Genomic DNA, 22,571 nt, shown 5'->3' on the forward strand with positions numbered 1-22,571 from the left:
CGGGAGTGAGGACAGAATTTAAGTACACATAGCCTTTGGCTTCTGAGAATCCAGACTTTAGTAGTGGTGTCAAGTCTATCAAAACTAGTAGGGCAATAGAAGTATGACAAGAGCATTGCTCAGTTTTAGGGAACTGGCTTTCTAGATATAAACAGAGGATAAGTAGGAACTGAAATGGGATAACAGATAATAAATTCTCAATTCACACTTCTCCCTTTTAATTCACTCTTTTCCAGTATGCGTCCCACCAAATAAGCTCAAGTCACTAGGTTCTGAAGTTGCTATTTTTCTTTTTTGTATATTTAGGCCACTAAGTTTAGGCACAGTGTTAGGCATTATACAAAGTTGATAACTAAAGAGCAAAACTTGTTTTTGAAATCCTTACCCAAGGACTTGCTTAGAGAAAGGAAGGGAGAAAGAGAGAAATTGATTGACTGCCTCAGTACATGCCCCAATCAGAGGTCAAACCCACAACCTGGTTATAAGCCCTGACTGGGAATTGAACCTACAACCTTTAGGTGCATAGAACAACACTCAATGAACTGAACCACACTGGCCAGGCAAGAGCAGAACTTTTAGAATATTTCTCAAGGCCTGAACACTTTTCTGGGTCTATTACATGACAGGAAGCATTCTGGGCAAACATATTACATTTTCAAGTTCTATAGAGTTGCAAATATTGCCCTAAAATTATGGCCCAAAAGAATTTAGGGGTTCCTTTTCTTTAACTTGCGACCCTACTTATCCCATTCAGGAATGTCCACCACCTTGCACACATGACTTCTTTTTCCAACCAAAAGGACTGCTAGAGACCCTTTAAAGCCCTGTAGTTCCCTCTCAGGGTTCCGAAATATATAAGATTGAGGCAGACTCCATCCTCAAATACACATACATAGATAACTAGATCATGAAGATGGGAAAACTAAGGGTTCATAAAGGGGAAAGCTGAACATATAAAGAAAAAGACCTGTCTACCTCTTCATTTCATAGGTTAGGAAATTTCCACAAAATAATTAAGTGATATTTTCAATGTACCCTTCTGTTCTCTTAGTATTCCTTAGGAGGTAAAATATCAATTATTTAGGTGCACAAAAGCCTGGGTCCACAAGTACAAATTTTTCATAACCTAAAACCAAATGGCTGGCCTATTAGCCCATCAGCCTTTAATATACTTAAACTTTCTCGTGACTTACAACAAAGATGAGAAAGCCTATCACATCCCATCTTTATAAAACACTTATCTAAATTAATAAGTAGGCAGTTAATGATCATGGTTGTTCAAAACAAGACAACAGGCCCCCAATGGAGTCACTTATGCTAAGCCACATGTCACCAAACTGAGACTTAATTAAAGTTCCAGCTCTCCCAGAAATGGACTCTGAAACCAGTCAATCAGGAATCATCTGACCAGAACTAGTTGGGCCATCTGCCTATAGACAGGTAAGTAACCTTGCAGTAACCAACCTGCTTTTTGGTGTAGTGTAGTCTAACTTTCTTGTTCCCACTTCCTTCTGCCTATAAAAGTCTTGCATTTTGTACAGCTCCTTGGAGCTCCTTTCTATCTGCTAGATGGGAAGCTGCCCAATTGGAATCATTTTTTGCTCAAATAAACTCTTGGAATTATTAATTTTATAAATTTATCTTTCAACAAGGTTAAGGTATCTAATATTTTACAGATATGTTTTAAGTGGAAATAGCTGAGAAAATGGTAGTGATAATGTTGACCTAAAAAGTTAGCAGCCTACCTGGCAAGCATAGCTCAGTGGTCAAACTATGAACCAGGAGGTCACAGGTTCAATTCCCAGTCAGGGCACATGCCTAGGTTGTGGCTGGATCCCCAGTAGGGGGCGTGCAGGAGGCAGCCAATCAATGATTCTCTTTCATCATTGATGTTTCTCTCTCCCCCTCTCTGAAATCAATAAAAATATATTAAAAAATAATAAAAATAAATAAATAAAAAGTTAGCAGTCAGCCAGGCCAGTGTGTCTCAGTGGTTGAGAGCCGACCAATGAACCAAGAAGTCCCCAGTTTGATTCCTGGACAGGGCACATGCATGGGTTGCAGGTTCGAAACCCATTAGGGGTCATGCAGGAGACAGCTGATGGATGTTTCTCTCTCATCAACATTTCCATCTCTCTATCCCTCTCCCTTCCTCTCTCTCTAAAAAAATTAATAAAAACTTTTTTTTTTAAGTTAGCAGCCAAAGATATCTTTTAATGACTAAAGTGTACATTCTAAAAATAGAGGTTGTAGTTATACCAGGAAGGCAAGCAGCAATCAATACTTACATCTGGAATATGCACTCTTAGGGATTTGATGTGTTTGTTAAAAGCCCAAGGCAATGGGAAGTACAGGAAGAAAATGTAAACAAAACAAAACAAAACAAAAAGCACACAAATGAAGAAATATTTCCAAGGTTCTCATATCAAAAATAACCAGTTCCGTCTTAACACTTGTTTTAGAAATGTCTTTTTCCAACAATGTTAAAGCAAGAAAGGAAATATTTATGAAAAAGAACACAATTTCAAATATTTGTCATAGCTCCAGAGAATAGAGACAAGGAAAGGGCTTGGGGCAGGGTAGGGGTGGGGATAAGAAAGCTTCTTATTTTGGTCCAAACATTACCATCCTGCGGGAAATACACCTTTATGTTCTCCTTGCCTCTAGCAATGAGTCCAAGAGCATCCTCTTTGCCTTACATCTCCTCAAGGCCTCCAGAGAATGTTCACAAGATCTATTGTCTCAGCTTTTCCACGATTGTGTATAAAAGGCACCGCAATGCTGACAATGCATTCCAGTACCCAACCATGTGAATTCTTTTAAAAAGAAGCTTATTCTTTAGATGGGATTTGACACAATGGTACAAAATAATCCCCACAGGTGCTTTAGAAAGACCAAATCCACTGAGGATAGGATTTAAAAGGAAGAAAAAAAGACACCAAAAACCCATTTTCTATCATGCAGTTTAAAAAAAAAAAAAAAAATCCCACCAACCAATATTTAGCTTTGGATCAGGTATGAGGCTGAAATTGGTTGAACTCCCCTGGGCCATAAGGGAAACAGGCAGGCATATTTCTCTGAATACAGACATTGGCAAGAATATTAAAGTTGTTCTGACCCAACTCTGTGACCTGGCTGGGTTAATGATTTCTTTCCCCCTAATCATGTTTCTGTGAAGGAGTTTTTATCATTCTAAAAAGGTTCTGCACTCCTCACAGCCAACGTCCTCCGGCATCCCAGCCAAGGCCTGGCAGTGTCTTTTTCCTATTCAACACGCGGGAGGTGAACTGCGCACGGAGCCGGACCTCCAGGACAACCAGGCTCTTGCTGCTTTCACTTACACCCCAGGTGGGTAAGTTCTGATGACAATTGCAGCTTCTGTCTTACTTCTGTGCAATGTCCCCCATACTTTTTATTTTTTTCCATCAACATTGTCACAGCAGTAGAGGGAGTGGAGGCTCATTTAGGGCCCCATTTATAATTCCACAACCCGGTCTTGTAAATATCTCATGAAAGTCAGAGAGAGGTCAGAGAGAAAGGATCACATCTGAAAAATTAATAAACACCCCTCTCCCTGGGAACTCTTTTAGTCTCCCTCTTGTTCCATTTATATCCAGATATTAACTTTTCTGAGGGAACTTCAGGCCAACAGACTATTTCTTCTAAACACAGCTTCATTTTTTTCCTAAGGCTGATGGCCATAGATTACAACCAGACTATTTTTGCCTATCCACAAAGCAGCTTTCAGGTAGCATAACCACCTGTGATCGAAATATAGTTACTTATCTGTCCCCTACCTAAGCCACTTGTATCAGATGACATTTCACTTAAAATCCTGGCCTTAATTTCCAGGACGATGATTGAATCCTCAAGAATATAAGAAAAGCAACAGTTTCCTATTCTTTAAAACAGGGAGTAGACATGAGGATTATATGGGTAAAGGTTCATGTAAACCCCATTTACCCTATAAACAGTATTGAGATAAATGTTTAGGCCCAACATGGAGCTGCTGGATCCCCCAAAACCAAGCCAACTCTGGGCTCTATACTTATTTCCTTGCTCTTTATTCATTTTCTGTTTTTCTCTTCTTTGTTCCTTACTCTTTACCCAATAAAAGCTTCCTGTCTGCCATTCCACTGTGCAGTTCTGTGGACCCTTGAGAGTGGAGACTGCCCACTTTATGAAGTACTAAATCACGATTGTTTGTATCACCTACATTGTCTTTTTAAATCATTTTAACAAGAGTAACATTTTGGGTTCAATGTCAATAAAATTAAATATAGCCTGACCAGCGTAGTTCAGTGGTTGAGCGTCAACCTATGAATCAGAAGGTCACTCACGGTTCGATTCCAGGTCAGGACACATGTAAGGGTTGTGGGCTCAATCCCAGTGTGGGACATACAGGAGGTAACCAATCAATGATTCTCTCTCATCATTAATGTTTCTATTGCTCCCTCCCTCACCCTTCCTCTCTGAAATCAATAAAAATATTTTTAAAAAAATAAAAAAAATTAAAGTAACAAGATAATTCAACATGAAAAGAGTCTTTATTCATAAAGAAATCTATCAGCCCTCAAAAGCCTACAGAAGTAGAGATGTGCTCCAGATGAAGAAGGTGACCTGAATACTCAGTGCTGTTAGCGGCGGGGAGAGAGCTAGGTAGAAGAACCTTTTAATATTCCGTGGGAACAGATGCATCGTACCCACAAGAAACTTCATTCAATAGAATTAATCAAATCTCCCTTGTGACTATCTCCACATTCCACACTCTTGATTGAATACTCCCAGGCTCCAGGCACTTGGCTCTGGCTGAAAGCTTTTTGCCACCGCCCCACTTCACGCTGGTGTCTCCTAGTGACCTTCCCAGTAGCTTGGCTGGTGCCCCAGGGCTGCAGAGCTCTGATCCAGGCTGAATAGCCACAGAAGAGCTGATTCCAATGCTAACCCTGTGATCACAACTCCGTTCCTTTCTCTGCCCGGCACCACATTGTGCTTTGGACAAAAATTAAAAAGACTTCAAAACTCTGAGGGATTCAAGACTAACGCTCACACGCAATGGATATAAAAATATTCCAGTAATATACAAATAGGTTATGCTAGATTCCTTAGAGCTACAATCTTTTAACAACCTTCAAACATATTTTGCTGCAAAAGCCATGTTAAAATTTTAAGTTAAATTCCCGTTCTCTCCTAATTCTCCTCTACTGCTATATTTTCATAACTCAATGAGATTAACAGGGTAAACACTCCATTTACTTTGAAATATATTTGTATATGCCATGCATTAGCTGGAAGGGAAGATGTTAAAAACTAAAGAAACAAAAGGAAATTGTATTTGTGTTTGAAATGTATTTACATAATTTTTGAACTAGTGTAGTTTCCTGATATTATTTTTAGACCCAGAACATTCTCACAGCTAAACCTGTACTACTATTAGCTCTATAAATAATTAAAAAATATATTGCTACTAATCACTCCAAAACAGTGAAATTTAATTTGACTACAATAATTTTGATATTTAAGTAATATATTTCTACCTACTGGGCTTTCTAGCTAAAGTCGCTTCAATTAAATCTTACTAGGTCAGCAATTTTTAACTGGTGTGCCACAAAAATTTGTTAAACATGCAATATCTGACTATTTCGTCAGGGGCACTGACCTCTTTTCCCTTCCAGCGGTTCTCAACCTGTGGGTCGCGACCCCTTTGGCGGTTGAACAACCCTTTCACAGGGGTTGCCTAAGACCATCCTGCATATCAGATACAGTGGGGCCTTGACTTACGAGTGTCCCAACTAACGAGTTTTTCGAGATACGAGCCGTCTCTTGGCTGATTTTTTGCTTTGAGTTGCTAGCTAAAATTCGGGTTACGAGCCAGCTTCAGATACCCCACCGCTAGTTGGCGCAGCGAACGTCACAGTGAACGCCACAACATCAGCCCAGCATCACGTGTCTCACTCGTTCACTTTATGATTTGACATACGAGTAATTTGAGTTACGAGCTCCATCACGGAACGAATTAAACTCGTAAGTCAAGGCCCCACTGTATTTACATTACGATTCATAACAGTAGCAACATTACAATTATGAAGTAGCAACAAAAATAATTTTATGGTTGGGTCACAACATAAGGAACTATATTTAAAGGGCCAGAAGGTTGAGAACCACTGCCTTAGACTGTCAAATTAAAAAAAAAAAAAAATGACAACAGCCAACACAACAAAAGCTGTCTGGTGTGAATGAATCAAAATTATAACTATTTATTGTCAGATCAGCAAAAAATATATTTCTCGGTATGTCACAAAATTTAGTTTATGTGTGCCATGAGATGAGAAAGGTTGGAAATCACTGTACTAAATCAATAAAATTAAATTAGGAAAAATCCCACTCTTATCCACAGTTATTGTTATTCAAATTCCCAAACAAAACAAGGCACAAATACAAAGTTCCAATGTTCCCTGGGAAGGTACCACAGTTGGATGTGCCTCAAAGATGCACTTCCATCATCTGGTGATTTTCATGAACTTGGCTGCATATTTTCTTTTCAAATGTTGAGAACGTTTTAAGGAATTTGTAAGGTCCCTTAAAACGTAACAGATTATCTAGCACAGCGGTTCTCAACCTGTGTGTCGCAACCCCTTTGGGGGTCAAACGACCCTTTCACAGGGGTCGCCTAAGACCATCGGAAAACACATGTATAATTACATATTGTTTTTGTGATTAATCACTATGCTTTAATTATGTTCAATTTGTAACAATGAAATCTTACTTATTTCTACATCTGTATTATTTCTTTCTCATGGGAAGGTGGAGAAAAATCATCAGTCGCTATTTGCAAACACCCTTAAAGCTTTAGCTGAAAGGTCTTTTGACGAGCAAAGTAGCCATCGTTAATATCTCCTGGCACTATTATGTCCTACCTGATCCACACTTACAAGTGATTTGCACTGGTTCTTAAGACCCGGCATTGGCTTGTTTTATGACATTAGGCTCAATCTAGCAGTCACCTCGACTGGGAACCTCAGTTATGTTCACATTAAGTTACATGTTCAGGAATGGGCCTGGTGGAGCCACGCCATCTTCTTCACGTCAAGTAAAGTAAATCGCACTGGATTGTTACATTTGCCTAGCACTTTGCTTGGCAATAAATTGAAGTACTCGAAGGAGCTAATGAACCTAGACTAACTACCATCTACAGTTATCCACTTACCAGCCAGCATATGCATACATTCCATAATAGAAAGCCAGTGGCAAGCCCATGATACTGGCGTCTCTTCCTGAAAAGGCATCTTTAAAGTGTTGTGTTTGCCCTGCAATGAGAAGGAAAAGATTTGAAGACTTTTCAAAGAATTGGTTATTATTCATAAACATGGGGAGGGGGAAGGGGGGGATTGGATAAAAACTATACTGTTTGGGGTCTAGGTTTCTTACCATCTGCCCATTGCCAATGTTATCTATTAATACTGTATTCATTCTAGAGATGGAGTCCCCAAAGTATATTGATCACCACTAACACTACTTTACACTTCTCTTCTAATAAAATTATAGCAAAGAGGAAAATGGTATTTTTTTAAAATCCTTTATTTGAGTGTGCCTCTACTCTTGACAGAGTTTGACCATGAGTGAAGATTAAAGGATCTTTGCTAACCTACAGTTTATAGGAGTGTGATAGAATTCTTTAAGATGAAGATAATAGAATGCTTGGGAGGAAATATCCATGATTTATTCTCAAGGAGGAGGTGGCAAGAAAGCCCTGAAGCACATTCTTATGTTATTTAACTTCCTGCTTTCCCCCAGTAGTTCATGAGACACCAACAGGAATTGGAAAACCTTGCAACTAAATTTGCTCCACCCCATGCCCCCACCACCACCCCAGCTGCTTTGGTAAATAAAGTTTTATTGGAGTGCAGCCAGGCCCACTAGTGTTATGGTTGACACCGCCAGTCTATGGTTGATGTCACCCTAAAACAGCAGGGTAGGGTTGTTGTGACAGAGCCCATATGGCACGCAAAATTAAGAAGATTTAGTATCGGCCCTGTGCAGACAGTCCACTGATGTTGTTCTAGAGAATGGCATGGGTTCCTTCTAGAAACACTGAAATTATACTGAACTTTAAAATAGATACATTTTAACAAATTTTGCATCAACATGTGGATTGAACACTATTATTGATCACATTTCTCTCTACTTTGTGAATCATAATGGGCCCTTTTCTTGTATGTCTTTTAGACAGTAACCAAAAAACAAGAATTCAGATTTAGTCAGCCAATATCTGAAGTGAAGCATAAAAAAAAGTCTCTGTCCCAAAGCAAATAGCAAATGAGATTATCCTAATAGGAAGTGTGACACTGTTTCAAAATTGGTCTTCACATAAGTAAATTAAAGGAGGTGGCTGATACATGAGACCCTCTCTCTTCAGTCCTATCTCAGTTGCTGCCTGGGTTGCCCAGCAACAACAGATATATCAACATCATATGTGTGAGTTTTGAGACCAACAGTGGAGAATGTTGAATTATACACTAAACGATTTTTCCCTCTAAGCATCCAATTCCCGAATGCAGCTCATTTTTTAAAATGATATAGTGAATTCAGAAATACCTATTTTACTAAAACATCTCTTCTGCATAAGTGGGGACTATAAATGCTGGAACTCTGATAAAAACATCTGTTGTATCTTTTTTTTTTTTTTTTTTATCCTTGGCCTAAGGATTCCTAACAGCACTGAATAATCAGTAGGAGAAACCAAATCCTGGTAAGTGCCTTCTTAGAGTATTACAGAAGAGAGGATTTGCTGAACTCCAGGGATATTGCGACTGCATCACAGAGGTCTCGGGGAGAGGGGAGTCATGATCTTCAGAGGAAAGCTTAACACATTCTCATAAGTAAATAGAGACCATAGAACTATTTTTCAGGATCTGATTAGAGTAGACATAAATGCACAACCTATATTAGTAAAACAAAACAAAACAACAAACACCCTTTTTCTCTCTGAGAGTTTCAAATTCATGTGGAAAATATATGATCTAGTTAGAGAAAAAGAAACTCACCATTTCATAGTCCTGGAGTAAATATACCTGCTAAGAATGCTCTCCAAAATGTTAAAATTTACTTTGAATGTGGTAATACTCTTGGGGCATTTTTCAGATTAGATATATAAGGAAGCCTGGTCACATTAAACACGGATATTCGAAGATTTTATCCTAAGGATCATTCTAGTGTAAAGTGCTGAGAAAAATCCAAAAGGTATCTCATGGCTTCTCTTCTCAAGGAATCTACAACACATTAGTATTTGGGCAACCTCCTCTCATCTCACACACACATTTAAGTAAGTGATAAAAACTGACTACAGTCATACATTACACCAAAAAGGATAAGGAGGGAAGGGATTTTGGTTTTCAAGGATGATATGTCACCTTTTGGAACCCTAGCTAGAACTAAAGTAGGGTCAATGATCTAGAGTTTCCACACTTTCCAAAAATGGAAGAAGCGCCTTACAGAAGACTAAAGAGTTAGCCCAGAAAAGGAAAGCACTAACAAGACATCATTTTCCCTACAGTTCTCACGGATCAGATAAAAACCTGAGCAGGCCGGCTCTGTGGAGACCAACGTGAATAAGGAGAGCCAGCTCATGTCTTCTCTTTATTGTGTTTATTCTGAGTAGGCCAAGGTTGCTGGATTGAATGCAAACATTTAGCCAGGAGGACTCTAAGAATTCCCACTGGGCTCCTTAACTGGACAACAGCAAATCCCTTTCCCTGACCTTTTGCCGTTTGTTATTGTTTAATGCAGCGGTTCTCAACCTTTGGGTCTCGACCCCTTTAGGGGTCGAATGACCCTTTCACAGGGGTCGCCTAAGACCATTGGAAAACACATATATAATTATATATTGTTTTTGTGATTAATCACTAGGCTTTAATTATGTTCAATTTGTAACAAAATACATCCTGCATATCAGCTATTTACATTACGATTCATAACAGTAGCAGAATTACAGTTATGAAGTAGCAACGAAAATAATTTTATGGTTGGGGGTCACCTCAACATAAGGAAATGTATTAAAGGGTCATGGCATTAGGAAGGTTGAGAACCACTGGTTTAATGCCTCTACCATTTTGCTGAATTTTGGCATATCCTTTGCCTTGTGTAATTCTTCTGCAACTTCATTAAACTTCCCAATAAATTCCTTGGAACTGACAATGTCCATGTAAACATTAAATACTTTACATGCTCAAGTTATAGGTCACTCCCATATAATTCCACCTCACTTTCCTATTTACTTCCTACTATCATGCCCATTGCTAATTAAATAACTCACCTGGGCCTGCTTCTTTTCCAACAACTTCCCCTGAACCCAAGCTATAGCATGTGCCTCCTTCCCTAAAACAACTGAAACTCAAAATGACATCACCCCCTCAACCACCTCAGGTTTCTTACTAAACAGTCAACTCTGTAAAGGCAAGTATTCCCAGAAAATGGTGTTACATTTCTGTTGAAATGCAGAGTAATGTAACAATGATAATTGAGTACTCACCACCATTTTTGTCAGATAATATTTGGATTTTAGGAATGCTACTCCCTTATCTGTCTCCCTGCCAAAATTCTATTCTTAAGGTAAAGGGAATAGTAACCATAAAGAAAAAGAATTATTGATCATCTTTTATTATGTTCCAGATATCTTTAATCTTCATTACTGTCCCTGAACTAGTTTAAAGTTTAACCGCAGATTTTTTTTTTCCACTTTGAGTTTTCACTTCAAACAGTTTACACCGAGAAAGAATTCACTGATGCCTTATTTTGTTGCTTGGCCCAGTCTTAATGCTCTTGTTGCCATTTAGCTCTAAATACCAACTCATCCTCAGGGTAGCAAGCTTTCATATCAATTAGATGACAGTATAGATTCCAAGATCCACAAGTAGAGACTAATTAAGGGATTCTGCTAGTACAAGCGAAAGTTAGTGTTGGAGAGACCAAAAGCAGATACGTACTTTAAAAAGCATTTATTTTTCAGTCCATACCTTTAATTAGCTGCATAACTCCAGGGACTATAATTATCAGAATTGCTATGAGCTTGCAAAAGGTTAGAAAAATCTGGATCCGGGCACTCCAGCTGACACTCATGCTATTTAGGACCATCACTGCAGCTGCAAACAAACAAATGACAAACAAAAAACAGACAAAGTTACAAAAGGAGAATCCTTATTGGCATGAAGACATCGTAGGTCCTGATTACTCTAAGGCAGTGGTCGGCAAACTCATTAGTCAACAGAGCCAAATATCAACAGTACAACGATTGAAATTTCTTTTGAGAGCCAAATTTTTTAAACTTAAACTATATAGGTAGGTACGTTGTTATTAATTAGGGTACTCCTAAGGCTTAGGAAGAGCCACGCTCAAGGGGCCAAAGAGCCACATGTGACTCACGAGCCGCAGTTTGCCGACCATGGCTCTAAGGCAGAGGTTCTCAACCTTCTGCCCCTTTAAATACAGTTCCTCATGTTGTGACCCAACCATAAAATTATTTTCGTTGCTACTTCATAACTGTAATGTTGCTACTATTATGAATCGTAATGTAAATATTTGATATGCCGATGGTCTTAGGCAACCCCTGTGAAAGGGTCGTTCGATCGCCAAAGGGGTCGCGACCCACAGGTTGAGAACCGCTGCTCTAAGGGCCATCCAGGGAACCAGAGGTGTTGGCATGACCTGGAAGCACTGTGGAAATGCAGAAACTCGGGCATGGCCCAGACCCAAGAAATACAAATCTGCATTTCAACAAGATCTCTAGGTGATTTTTATACACATTAAAGTTTGCGAAGCTTTTAGATAAAACCTCTGAACAGTGAGAAGTCATTTCTTGTTCTTTTTTTTTTTAATATAAGAGTGAATTGATAGTATAGTGCCCTAATGATTATATAAAAATATCTTCTAAGCAAATCCTGAAGTCATTGCAGTGCGCAGATTGCTGAATGCGACTCTTCAGCTTGCTAAGGCAGCAACTATCTCCTCCCTCAGTGATTGTGTGCATATTCACCTCTCAGTGAGAATCACACTCAAGAAGAAGTAAGATGTTAAGAACATGGCTGGGACCCTATTCTTCACTCACAGGACTAGCCTTGGCCAGCAATCTTGCTGTTCCTCTCCACTGTCCAATTAGCACGGCCAAGAGTGGCTCCCAACCTACCCAAAACAAAGCGTCTCCCAAGACATGTTTTGGGACTTGGACAAAAACCATTGTAAGCGATGAGTCCAAAAGAGCACCCAGGCTAGGATGAACCCTGGGTCCGAAGCCAGTAGCATGTCCCTTTCTTAAGGAGGCTGCCTGTGGTTTTTCAGCAGCACAGAACCAGCCACGCCACCCACCCTGCGTGGACCATGAGAGCCTGGAGGAGAATACAAGCCATATCCATCTCTGCGTTGCTAGCATCCAGCTTCACGCCTGCCCTAGGAAGATCATCAGCTCCATTTTGTTGAATGAGTGAATGAGCTGGATACTCAGTTTAAAAAACAAACAAAACCAAAAACCACTACCGTGGGCCAAAAAGGCATGACATGAATGGTGATAGATGCTGCCTCCTGGACTCTGCAGGAATGACAGGGGTCACTCTAGGGCCAGGCAGTGGATGTCAATGCTATGCTTCTTTTTTTTTTTTTTAATATATTTTATTGATTTTTCATAGAGAGGAAGGGAGGGAGATAGAGAGAGTTAGAAACATCAATGAGAGAGAAACATCGATCAGCTGCCTCTTGCACATCCCCCACCGGGGATGTGCCCGCAACCCAGGTACATGCCCTTGACCGGAATCGAACCCGGAACCTCTCAGTCCGCAGGCTGACGCTCTATCCACTGAGCCAAACCGGTTTTGGCAATGCTATGCTTCTTTATAAAGCCTTATGCTTTGTGTTAACCACCTCTTCCCACCCAAAAGCAACTCCATAGTTGCAGCTATCATCTATAAGCTTTATTTTTTAAAATGTATGTTCCTCCCAAACAAATAACAAAAAATGTATAAAGATATTTCTCCACAGATAAAACAAAACACAGAGCTCTTATTCAAATTGCAACAGGAAACTCTCCTTATGTGCAGCAATGAGTTATCTTTTCATCTTCCACCGCTTGACATAATCACTGACTCATTTCAGAATTTAAGAATCAGTACAAATGTTATCAACTTAATAGCCTAAACCCCTAAAAGAAGGTGGATTAACGGACATTTCTTAATGGTTTGCTATGCAGGCATTTAAAATCATGATATAGTCAGATATTTATTATACAAAAGGGTGTTCATGATATAATACTGACCAATAAAGCAAGTGACAGAGATGGATAGACAGATATAAACACACAAAGGCAGAAAGGAAATGAAAAAAATCTAAAAAATCATGTATTAAACCATTAGCAGAAGGTATCTATAGATGTTAGAACACTAACTAATTTTCAATTTTTATTTATTTTCCTGCATTATTTCAATAAATTTATAATGAACATGCAGCATTTTTATGCAATAAATAAAGCAATTTTTATTTTTGAAAAAAATTCAAAGATGGAAAAACTAAGGGCTCTGTAGATCCCCCATATAGTGAGCTTGGAGTTTCCTAGTGAAGAAAGGCTTAAAGGAAGGATGATCAGAAAGGCTGGGCCTGGAATAAGCTACATGGGAGGTTAAGAGAAAGTTTTTACCTACGTTTGAAGCTTAAAACTTGAAGAAACAGACACAGCATTAATGGCACAGTGCATTATTTTATCAGAGAAAGGATAAAAAATAAAATTATTTCTCTCTCCAATATAAAGTACTTATATGTCAAAAATAATACAATGCAACTCTGCTCTCATCTTTGTCATCCAGTGATTTCTTCTCCTGTTTCTATGCAAATGACTCTGTGATAAATGAATCATCATACGAAGGGGATTATTTTTTCAGTTAAGGAGATTCAGCATTGGCCTAAAAGAAAATGGAACTTATGTTCCCACCACCAACAAAAGAGCACTGTTTTCTTTTAAACAGAGCTCCTAAAACCCCAAACACTATTTCTGGAAGTACTCCACAGTAGACAAGAGCTGTTGCATAGAGAGGAAGAGAGAACTAGGAGGAGAAAGGGGGGAAAAAAGGAAGGAAAGGGGAAGGATGGGAGGGAAGAAGGGAGGGAAGGAGGGGAGGAAAGGAAGGGAGGGAGGAAGGAAGGGAGGGGATTGAGGGAAGGGAGAAGGGGAGGGAAGAAGGGAGGAGAAAAGGAGGGGAGGGAGGGAAGGGAGGAGGGGAGGAAGGGATGGGGGAGGAAGAAGAAAGAGAAAGAGGCACTCTTATTTTTGGAAGCTCTATATATTTGAGAAGAGGAAGAGGGTTTGTAACTTTCATAAAGAATATAAGTATTCAGTGCCTATTAAAAAAGAAAAAAAGTATTTGGGATTTTCTTTTGTATTTGATTAAGTCTTCTTAGAAAAATGGAAGACAAAATTAAACTGATATTAGGAATTGATCATCTCACCTCGCTCTGCTCTCAGACAGCTGAAATAAAAACACTGGTTAAGACTGGTTTCTCTCAAAGATTTCTCAAAACGCTGCTTTATTTGAGCATCCAGACATTGCACTCATTATGTGGTACAGCTGGGGTGTACCTCTGCCACCCTGAAGGATACAGCTGAACCAGGAACAAGGCGGCCAGTACAGAGGCGCAGCGAAGGTTCTCACTTGGCTGAAACTGCTGTTTCATCATGTGTCTTTACAGAGAAAGTTAAGTCTATGAATGCTGCTTATCCAATAATATTGAAAAAGGATCTGGGACTCACTATAGCAAGAGCTTTCTGAGTTTCTGAGACAAATAATGCCTACTTTGTTTTTGATACACTACCCACAATGTAATAATCAAAGAAATCTGAGCAAGCTCTCTGGTCCTCGTTTTACTTTCATTGAATAATTATTGTTAATTTCACACATTATATATTTATATAAATTTGGGATGATGATGATGATGACGATGATAATGATTATTACTATAGTGTTGCTTATCCTAAATGTTACCAAAATGAAAATTCAGGGACCTAGAGTTTTTTGGCACTTATTTATGATGCAGTCTCCTAAGACTTGAAATGCAGCCAGGAAAGCCATATGTACAAATCCTGGAGATAAGAAATACATATTTGAAGGGAACTATTTCTGAAGAGGATGTTTAGGGAAATGTTAAGGACTGAGTCTGTGACTTAGAATGGCAGGATGTCTTGCTGCACTACTGTAATTCAAGTCTGCCTTGCTTTTGCAGAGTTAAGATTACTGAACCTGGATATATTGGGCTTTCCCTGGCTCGGACTTCTGACTGCTTCATGTTACCCTGGTGAAATATATGAATGCTGTATGGGTGTTAGATGGCTGAGCTAACTTGGATTGTGTCATTGTTTTCCTAATAGCTGCCTCGACTGCCTTTATCTCTTCGTTAGCATTTATTTCCTGGATGCACTAATTTCAGAGAAAATGTGTAGCAGTAAATAAACAGAGAGTCTATATCTAGGGAACTTACTATTGGAAATAAAAGTTGTAAGCATTAAATCATGTGTAACTGTAGAAACTTCATTTCTTAATATGACCCTTTCTCCTTTCTTTCTTTCCTTTTGATTCTTACCCGCCTCATTGGGCATCCTGACTCACCTACCTCCTTCTCTCTTGCAGGGCCATTCCCTCAAAGGTTAAGTGGTTCTCAACCTTCCTAATGCTGCGACCCTTTCATACAGTTCCTCATGTTGTGGTGACCCCCAATTTCATTGTTACAAATTGAACATAATTAAAGCATAGTGATTAATCACAAAAACAACATATAATTATATATGTGTTTGCCAATGGTCTTAGGCGACCCCTGTGAAAGGGTCGTTCGACCCCCAAAGGGGTCGTGACCCACAGGTTGAGATCCGCTGGGTTAAGCCTTCAGGACAAAGAAATTCTGATCAGCATCAAATGACCTGAGGAACAAAGCCTCCGGTTTGTTGACCCCAGAGATAGAGTTACAGTCAAAGTCAAATGAGAGATAACAGCTAAGCCTCAGTTGTGTTTCAGCTCCAGGTCCAGAAAAAAAAAAAAAGTGGCAAAACCAGACAAAGAGATGCCATCGCTGACACCAGGACCAAATGCACTGACTAATAACCCCCTACCCTAGCTGCCGGGAGCTGGTCCATCCTTGCTGTTTCAAGGGACCTGGATAATATGGCATACTGTTCTTAATATGTTTGCTCACCTCCTTGGCACTATGTGTTTTAACCAAGGTCACCTCTCTGAGAAAGGTTGTTTCCCCAGGTAGGGATTTTCCCCTGAAGTTAGGGAGGGAATAAAACCCCTTAACTAAGTGCCAGGCGGGTAATGAATCACTTTAACTACGAACAATCACGCTTAAGCTACATAATCTTTACTCCCTGGAATGGAGATCAGAAACGCCCTAACCTTTGGAATAGAGATTGGTAGGATTGGAATCAACTGGTATAAATACAGATGTAACAAGACAACAGGACACAGAACCTAGACACAGAACCTACACAGAACCTAGAGACAGAAGAACTTCGCTGGAGAGAACATGGCAAAAGATCCTGGACAGAAACTGGCCACAGAACCTAGAGACAGAACCTAGCGAGAGAACATGGCAAAAGAACCTAGAGACCGAACCTGGCTACAGAACCTGGATAGAACATGGCAAGAGAACCTGACTAGAACCTGGTGACTGAACCTGGCTGGAGAACCTGGACAGAACCTGGCTGGAGAACCTAGCGAGGGAACATGGCTACAGAACCTGGCTGGAGAACCTGGAGAACCTGACTGGAGAACCTAGCAAGAGAACATGGACACAGAACCTGGCTGGAGATCCTAACCAGAATTTCACTGGAGATCCTGACCAGAACTTGGCTAGAGATCCTGGCTAGGCTGCTGATCAACTGAACGCTGTCTCCATGTCATTCCTTCTTCGCCGACTCCGTCCACACCTTTGGGGACCCCTGGACCTGCTGGGGTTGGACCCCAGCACCTAGCTCTGACCAATCAGTAGAGACCATGACCGGATCTCCCTTAGTCACCGTGATTAATGATCTTTCCCCTATATAACCCATGCCCTGGAAGCCATGGGGGAGCCATTTCTTTGAGCATTAGCTCACCTGTCTCCAGGCGTAAGCCACTTCCTAAAAATAAACCCTTACTTTGCTACAAACTCCTGTTGGTGTCTTATTGGGCCTTGACGTGTGTAGGCAAAGACACTGCTTTAGGCTGGTCACAAGTGCAAACTATTATTACATGGCAGACACAGTGCAAAGACTTGACACGGATATGTTATTTAATCTTCACCTCTCTATGATGTGGTTACCATCACTGGCCTTATTTTTCAGATAAGACTCAGGACATTATTGAACATGCCTATGTTCACATAGGTAAGTGTGAAGATAGGATTGGAGCCAAGGTAGGCTGCCTTCAGAGTCCTCACTTTTGCCACTAGTTCCTAGGTAACAAGGAGGAAGTAGCTCAAAGAATATGATCTCGCTGGAACACCTGGTTCTTCCAAACTTCTGGTGACTCCCCCTCTCTGCTAAAGTTCATATTTGTCTTGACTGGGATTTCGGGACACTTCAGTGACACATTTCATTGTTATCCTCCTGAAGAAAATGGTTGTTGTCTGCAGTACTTGTGTATTTAAATCAGGGGTCCTCAAACTTTTTAAACAGGGGGTCAGTTCACTGTCCCTCAGACCGTTGGAGGGCCGGACTATAGTTTAAAAAAAAACTATGAACAAATTCCGATGCACACTGCACATATCTTATTTTGAAGTAAAAAAACAAAACGGGAACAAATACAATATTTGTATTTGCATGTGGCCCGCGGGCCGTAGTTTGAGTACCCCTGATTTAAATACTATGCATATCTACCTAAGACTTGGCTGTCTTGGTAATTTAGTTATGGTAGAAAAGGAATAAGTACAGCCAGACTTCAGAAGATGAAACAAATCCACTCCACGTGCTATATTAGAAATGCTAGCACAGAACTGGTCCTAGATTTTCTTTCATGTAAGTCACTGATGCCAGGAAAATACAGTTTTAGAAAGGAACATACAGTAATGCATTTGTAGAACTGGCTAATTTTTTCTTACAATGCAATCACATGTTATTTTTAATTTGTTTGCTTCCCCTAATTATTCTCACAGGCATGAGAAGCTGGGCAGGGCTGTCTACTCACCTACATAAACTAAACTCAAAAACTCAGAGAGGTTGTGAGGGTTGGATCTGGGAGTAGATCTCACATTTTGAAAAAATATTTTTATTATATTATTCTTCCTTTAGAGTGTATGCTTATTTAGGATTTAGTTTCATGAGACCAGAACAACAGACAAAATATCATTTTAAATATTCAACATATGCATATCAGTGCTTCTTGAAACTACAAAAACAGTGAAAATTCGTGGGGTTCCACCGAAGGTAAAGGGAGTAATGTCAGTATTGGGAAAGAGGGGAATGCCAAACTTGAATATAAGATTTCCCAGTTACACTTCCATGTGACTCGCATGTTTACCCCAAGGGAGAGGACTTTGAATAAACACAGCTTCTCATCCTTATTAATTTGACAGAAATGAACTAGAGCCCAGATGCTCCTGTATTTACCATAGGGTTACAACCAGATAAATCCTTTGTGAGATGAAAATATTCTAAGTCGAAAATGCATTTCATACAGCTAACTTCCTGAACATCATAGCTTAGCCAAGCCTACCTTAAATATGCTCAGAATATAGTAAAAAAATATTAAAATCAAAATTTGAAGTTTGGGTTCTACTTAGTAATGTTAACATAAAAAAAACATTGCAACCTGTAAAGAATTTTTGTGAGTTTGTTTGAGCCAAACTGTCGACATATGCCAGGAAGCAGAACCTCAATGAATTGAGATAATGCTCCCGAGAATGGCGGGTTACATCTGTATTTATACATTGCAATCAAAGGAAAGGGATGTAGGTGAGTTACGCGCAATCCACTGGTGATAGACTAGAGAGGCAGGAGAAAGCAAAGTGGGGAAACCTCTGGGATTGGATAAAAAATAAAATGATAGACACATACTTAGGTGGGTACAGGAACAATGAACATGATAACAATGAAGGAATTTGTGGTATCTGTCCTGGTGCCCAGGCACATTTGGTTGTGCCCCAAGGGGTCCAGAAAAAAGGGAAGTTACAAGTCACCCAGACATTTCAAGGATATGTCATCATAGATGCAAAAAGACAGATAGGCTCAGTTAAGGTAAAGGCTGACCTTGTCAGTGAGGATACTGGCCTAGGATGTAACTACCCACCATAACTGCTTTTAGTTAAAGTTTAATTTCAGACCATCCTTTGTGGTTACTTTAGGTCTCTGAGTTTGCAAGACTGCCACACAGGCCTTCCCTGAGCTAGTCAGGTTAGCATGTGGCCCCTTTCGTCCACAGTGTGAATCATTATAGTATCATCATAAAGTCTAAAAATTGTAAGTCTCCCTGGCCGGTTTAGCTCCATGGATAGAGCACTGGCCTATAGACTGAATAGTCCCATGTTCCAATATGGTCAAGGGCACATGCCTGGGTTTGGGGCTCAATCCCCAGTTGGGGGCATGCAGGAGGCAGCCGATCAATGATTCTCTCTCATCATTGATGTTTCTATTTCTCTCTCCCTCTCCCTTCCTCTCTGAAATCAATAAAAACATATTTAAAAAAATAAAAATCATAAGTCGAACCACTGTTAAGTCAGGGACCTCTGTACTTTTTAAAGGGGGATGAGGAGTAAATTAGCATTCAGTAACTCTCCATCCCCACCCCACTCTCATTTCTTAAATGGTGGGCTAACATTTCAAAAAACTTGAAATTCATTTTTTTCCTGTGATTGGATTATAACACAACCCTTCAGGTTTGCTCTTCTATATTGAAATACCACAAATGATTTCCTTCTCCAGGGAATAGAAGAAGCAGTTCATACAATTAAACTCTACTTTCTACTTCTCACTAATCTTCCACCCCCAGCAAGCAGAGAGTCACCTATCTTTCTTTGAATAATGCAGACTGTGAGAAATTTGCCCCAGGTGAATTTCTCCTTCTCTATTGCCATCTCCAGTTCCCGTTGCTCCATTAAAGCTAAATTCTTCCCAATTAGCCACTGACTTACATTAACTCCCACTGAGTCATGAGAATATCTGGGTGTTTGTTTTTTTTTCTCTTTTAATGCTTCTTATTATAGGAACACATTTCCTCAAAATTTCAAGCTTCTAAAAGAACATCAGAATTTGTAAACAAATGTTATAACTAATTGCAGAAATAGAAGGGAATGCCTAGCTCCATCCAAGATTTACTGACTCTTTGTTAACTATTCGGTCACCAATCTCTACTACATAAAGAAGTTTTGCAAACTATAACATGCTTAGTTATCCTTACATATAATTGCTTTAAAATTTTAATTTGTATGGTTACCATTAACTTCCCTAAAATTCAAATTTTCCCTTAAAATTATTTAATAGAATTTGAGTAAATAAGAATTTGAGTAAAGAATTGAGTAAATAGAATTTGAGTAAATATAAGAAAATAGTCACCTAGGCTTCCCAAAATAGTAATGTATTAACATTTGTCCAGCTTATTTCCAGGCCAAAGTGGGCAATATTTGTGGATTTGTAAATGTTTACATAGAATGTATTTAAAGTTTGCTAGTTATGGTTTTTAATTAGTAACTTCTATTGGCAATTTATAGAGCCCTCAAACACACTACCCTTACCTTTCTCTTTTCAAACATAATAATTGTAGTATGATTCTGCCTCAGTCAATCCAGAGACCAGAATAGAATGGGCACAACATTGGCTTTTAGTGTGTCCCATAGTGGAATACCAGATTTATCAAGAATTTTCTATGGGCAGCTCTGCTAAAGGCCTTCAACATTTAACATAGCTTCATCTTTCTACAGCCATTCAAGATAAATGATCTTTTCACAGGTGTTTTACCAATAAATAAAACTGATGCTTAAAGTGGTTTAATTTTTAGGCCCAAACCACACAACTAAGCAGTTGAGACATGAAGTTTCAATTCCTGGTTGCTGGCCTCCAGAGCCTGAGCTAAAGCCACCACCACATTTTTATGTGTGACTCCTCTTTCCTGAAAACTAACCACTCACCTCTGTGCTACCAAATGTGCATCGTCCTCATCCTCCTCATTGTTCCATCGAAATACCTGCGCTACACATAACTAAAAATTCTATGAGTATATAATTCAGTTATTTCTGTGTAGCTTTCTATTTCTGAGTAATTTAAATAATCAAATGTTGATTCTTAAAATAGTTTGAGTCAATTAGCATCTAGAATTAAGTTATCGTTTCCAGTAAGAGTCAAAGGTTTGGAAGCTACACCCTTCTAAAAACTTAGTCATACTTGGCTTTTATATCTCTTACGTAATGTTGTGCAAAATCCTCTTTTTTTATTTGTTTCTATAAATTTTCTACAACCTGTGCCCATTGATAAAAATGAGCAAGTTACTAGTTTGGAGATTGTAAAGAAAACTCCTAGCTAAGAAATGCTACTAATAATCAAATATAGAAAGAAGACTCATCGTGATTACCAATGGGCAACTAAACCCATAACACTGAGACAGCTGCTAACACCATAAAATGTATGAACACAACATACACACCCAACACACACACATCACTCCATGAGGATAAATGAGTTATAATTCAGCATGTTTTATCACTGAGGAAGGAGAATTTCTAATATTAAAAATCTATAAAATAATTGGGTTTCCCCCTGCTGGCAGTGGCTCAGTGGTTGAGTGTTGACCTAAGAATCAGGAGGTCATGGTTCAATTACCAGCCAGGGCACATGCCCATGTTGCAGGCTCTATCCCCAATGTGGGGTGTGCAGGAAGCAGCCAATCAATGATTCTCTCTCATCACTGATGCTTCTCTCTCTCCTTCTCCCTTCCTCTATGAAATCAATAAAATATATATTTAAAAAAACAATAATTTGGTTTTCATCTGTAATTGTTTTTCCTCCCCATGTAACCAATTTCTATTTTACCAACAAGGTGGTTTTTCTTTGCCTTTTAAACGATTAGCTATTCTGGATATTGCGCCAATGGAAAACTGACATGTAACATAATGGGGTATCTCTCCAAATACTATTCTTTTCCAACACAAATTTGGCAAGGAACTATAAGCAAAAAAAGAACATGATGTAGGAAGTAGGTTTGACCATGTAAAAAGTCTGAAGAACTATCTCCAATCATTTTTGTGGTGTGTTTTTGTATTTCATATTCATACTCACTTAAGCCCACAGCTGTAATGAGCTGGATTGCAAGTTTAGGAATTTCACAATGAATAAAAAATGGTTCCAGGAAGTAGTGTCCAAATGCCAGAGATATCACAGCAGTGCTGGCAGGGCTAGAAAACATATATATTTAGGTTACTACAGAAAAAAATAGCATCTTCAATAAACTTTTTCTGTTATGAGGTATTTTTATTCAAGCACATGGAACATGTTAAACATGAGAGTTTATAATTTTCAGAACTACATATTTGATTAGGTTGTCACCAACATTTCAAGTGAAATTTTGTCAATAACTTTGGTG

At 39.2% G+C, this 22,571-nt stretch overlaps 1 protein-coding gene across 4 annotated transcripts in view; it reads right to left on the reverse strand.

The window, feature by feature from the left end:
- Positions 1–22,571, reverse strand: part of SLC7A11 (solute carrier family 7 member 11) — a 77,995-nt gene that overhangs the window by 47,606 nt on the left and 7,818 nt on the right. For all 4 annotated transcript variants that reach the window (XR_004968153.1, XM_036312760.1, XM_036312759.1 and 1 more), the window contains exons 3-5: positions 22,268–22,383; positions 11,013–11,138; positions 7,208–7,307 (exon numbers count right to left, since the gene is read on the reverse strand). Coding sequence is in view for 3 of the 4 variants with exons in the window: in XM_036312760.1 (XP_036168653.1) it covers positions 7,208–7,307; positions 11,013–11,138; positions 22,268–22,383 (342 nt within the window). In the remaining variant the exon portion in view is untranslated. The remainder of the gene's footprint in view (positions 1–7,207; positions 7,308–11,012; positions 11,139–22,267; positions 22,384–22,571) is intronic.

The sequence above is a fragment of the Myotis myotis genome, unplaced genomic scaffold (assembly GCF_014108235.1).
Source record: "Myotis myotis isolate mMyoMyo1 unplaced genomic scaffold, mMyoMyo1.p scaffold_m19_p_6, whole genome shotgun sequence".
Lineage (NCBI taxonomy): Eukaryota > Metazoa > Chordata > Mammalia > Chiroptera > Vespertilionidae > Myotis > Myotis myotis.